We start from the raw sequence: 2983 nt of genomic DNA on the forward strand, positions 1-2983 counted from the left end.
ACCAGTTCCAACCATCGCCTTTGTCTCATATTGAGCTCCTTCTGCGTGAATAAGTACTTGAGGCTCTTATGATCAGTGAAGACTTGTACTTTTTCCCCATACAGGTAGTGCTGCCATATTTTTAGAGCAAATACTACCACTGCTAACTCGAGATCATGCGTGGGGTAGTTTCGTTCATATTCTTTCAATTGTCGAGAAGCATACGCTATCACCTTACCTTTCTGCATGAGCACAAAACCCAAGCCTTTCCCTGATGCATCACTGTACACCACGAGATTACCTGACCCGTCTGGAACTGTAAGGACTGGTGCAGTTACCAACCTCTTCTTGATTTCCTTGAAACTCTGTTAGCAAGCTGGAGTCCAAGCAAAGGGCTTGCCCTTCTTGGTTAGCTGAGTCAGCGCTGAGGAAATTTTGGAGAAATCCTGAACAAACCTTCTGTAATAACCAGCTAGCCCAAGAAAACTCCTCACCTCTGTGACTGTGGTCGGCTGTGGCCACCTCATCACTGCTTCTATCTTAGCTGGGTCCATTGTAATCCCCTTGCTTGACACCACGTGACCCAGAAATGCAACTTCAGACAACCAAAACTCACACTTAGAGAACTTGGCATACAACTGCTGGGCTCTCAGTATTGTCAAGACTTTTCTGAGGTGTATTTCAAGATCTGCCTCTGACTTGGAGTATACCAGAATGTCGTCGATGAACACTATGACAAAGGTGTCTAAGAATTCCTTAAACACCCTGTTCATTAGTTCCATGAAAACGGCTGGTGCATTGGTAAGGCCAAAGGACATAATGAGGAACTCGTAATGTCCATAACGACTTCTGAATGCTGTCTTGGGTATATCCCCTTCTCTGACCCTCAACTAATGATACCCCAACCTTAGGTCGATTTTCGAGAAGACTGTTGCTCCCTATAGCTGATCAAACAGGTCGTCAATTCTCGGGAGAGGGTATTTATTCTTTATAGTGACCTTGTTTAATTCCCTGTAATCAATACACAACCGCATGGACCTGTCCTTCTTCTTGACAAACAGAACAGAGGCTCCCCAAGGTGATACACTGGATCGAATGAAACCCTTATCCAACAACTCCTATAACTGTTCCTTCAATTCCCTGAGTTCTGCAGGTGCCATCCTGTAAGGTGCCTTGGAGATCAGCACCGTTTCTGGTTCTAAATCAATCCCAAAATCGACTTCCCTAGCTGGGGGCAAACCTGGCAGATCCTTCGGAAAGACATCTACGAACTCCCTGACGATGTGTACCGATGAGGTTTTATTTTTGTTACTATTATCTAAGGTCACGCTGGCTAGAAATGCACTTGCGCCACTACGAATCAACTTCTTAGCCCTTAGCGAGGTTATGACGCTCGGGACACCTTTGGAAATGGCTCCCTTATAGGTAAAGCTTTCCCCTGACGGGAGCCTGAGAGTCACTATTCGAGTCTCGCAATCTATCAAAACGCGATTCTCACCTAGTCAATCTATACCCAAGATGACATCGAAGTCTTGCATGCTTAACACTATCAGTGTAGCTTCGATGACACGCCCTGCTATTGTTACTCCACCTCCCTTAACCCTATGGGTAGCTAGCAACAGCTCGTGAGCAGGGGTAGACACTGATAGGGTAATTTCTAAAAGTTCTTTCTCTAGATGTGCTAGCTCTACAAACTCTTTAGATACGAATGAATGTGTCGAACCCGAATCAAACAACACTAATGCAAGATGACAAAATATGGGTAGCGTACCTGTGACAACTACGTCAGGCTGGTCAGCTTGCCTGGCTGTTGTTGCATGGGCTACAGCTTGCCCCTGCTGATGTTGGCCAGCTTGGCCCCTCTGATGCTGTATTGCAGGCAGGTTGACACGCTGATCGTTTCTCTGAGAGCAATCCACTGCAAAGTGCCCTACCTGCCGCATCTGTAGCAGGCGCCAGTTCCTGCTCTGCATTCCCCCGTGTGAGGATGCCGACAATTAGGACACAAGGTCATGTTTCGTACCGGGGCTCTCCTTCGCCTATCAGTGCGGCCACAGGGTGGTCTGCCAGTTCTGGGGTGGCTAGGGTATGTCCCCTTTCCATGGGCTGCAGTGTGGGATGATTGTGCTATTCCCAACTGTAGCTTGTTGGTACGGGGCGAGTCGAGCAGGGTCGCCACTTGAAGAGCTTTCGTATAGACAAAGGATGACTGGGACGCCACATTCCCCCTTAGTTCTTCCCTCAGGCCAGCGATAAATCGTTCGCCCTTCAACTCCTCAGAACTAACATAGGCTGGAGAAAACCTTGCCAGCCTATTGAACTCCAAGTCATAATCCTCCACAGATCTATCTCCCTGTTTCAATGCAAGGAACGCTGCCTGCATTTTCACTCTGGCAGTGATTGGGTAGTATTTGTGGAGGTATGCGTCTTTAAACTGACACCATGTAATAAACTCTCCTTGTGGTACTATGGTTTTCTGAGCACCTTTCCACCAGAACTGTGCTTCTCCTTTCGGCATATATGTCCCACAATGGACTTCATACTTTGGTGGGCAGTTCATAAAATGGAAGGCCGTTTCTATGGCCTCTAGCCAGTTCTCAGCGGCAATGGGATCCATCTTGCCTCCGTCAATGGAAGGCGGTTTATGCCTCTGGAAATCTCTTAAGTAGCGGGACTCCACAGTCATAGTCCCTGAATCCTTGCCCCCTTGCCCGTTGACTGATTAGACATCATGGTTTGAATCATCTGGTTCGTCAGAGCCTAATTTTCCATTGACGTCATCATGAACGTCTGAAACATCTCAGCTAAGGGCATGGCTAATGGCTGGTTTAGCGGGACTGCTGTACACGGGGTTGGATCCGATGGGGCCTCTTCGGAGAAGGGAGTAGCAGGGGGTGTATCAAGCAGTCTTCGGGCCTTGGCCTTCATTCGGCGTCTTTTTGATCTTGATGGCTGTGGTACCGTCCCCTCGCTAGTTTGGGGCATATCCCCAACCTCCTCCTGA

The 2983-nt window shown here is 48.0% G+C and overlaps 1 protein-coding gene across 1 annotated transcript; it reads right to left on the reverse strand.

The window, feature by feature from the left end:
• Positions 1-1097: 1097 nt before the first annotated feature.
• LOC147788788 (uncharacterized) lies at positions 1098-2665 on the reverse strand. The gene is made up of 3 exons (XM_087118754.1): positions 2003-2665; positions 1751-1946; positions 1098-1456 (listed from the first exon to the last, which is right to left on the reverse strand). Exons 1-3 carry the CDS (start codon positions 2663-2665, stop codon positions 1098-1100), a joined length of 1218 nt encoding a protein of 405 aa, XP_086974880.1.
• Positions 2666-2983: the final 318 nt, after the last annotated feature.

Source organism: Cucurbita pepo, chromosome 16, assembly GCF_057944985.1.
Source record: "Cucurbita pepo subsp. pepo isolate OVF chromosome 16, ASM5794498v1, whole genome shotgun sequence".
Lineage (NCBI taxonomy): Eukaryota > Viridiplantae > Streptophyta > Magnoliopsida > Cucurbitales > Cucurbitaceae > Cucurbita > Cucurbita pepo.

Coding starts and splice junctions, on each gene's coding strand:
- LOC147788788 (XM_087118754.1), bottom strand. CDS start 2,665: ATGACTGTGGAGTCCCGCTACTTAAGAGATTTCCAGAGGCATAAACCG. Junction 1,947..2,002: donor ATAGGCGAAGGAGAGCCCCG/GTACGAAACATG, acceptor GGGGGAATGCAG/AGCAGGAACTGGCGCCTGCT. Junction 1,457..1,750: donor GCCTGACGTAGTTGTCACAG/GTACGCTACCCA, acceptor GCGTTTTGATAG/ATTGCGAGACTCGAATAGTG.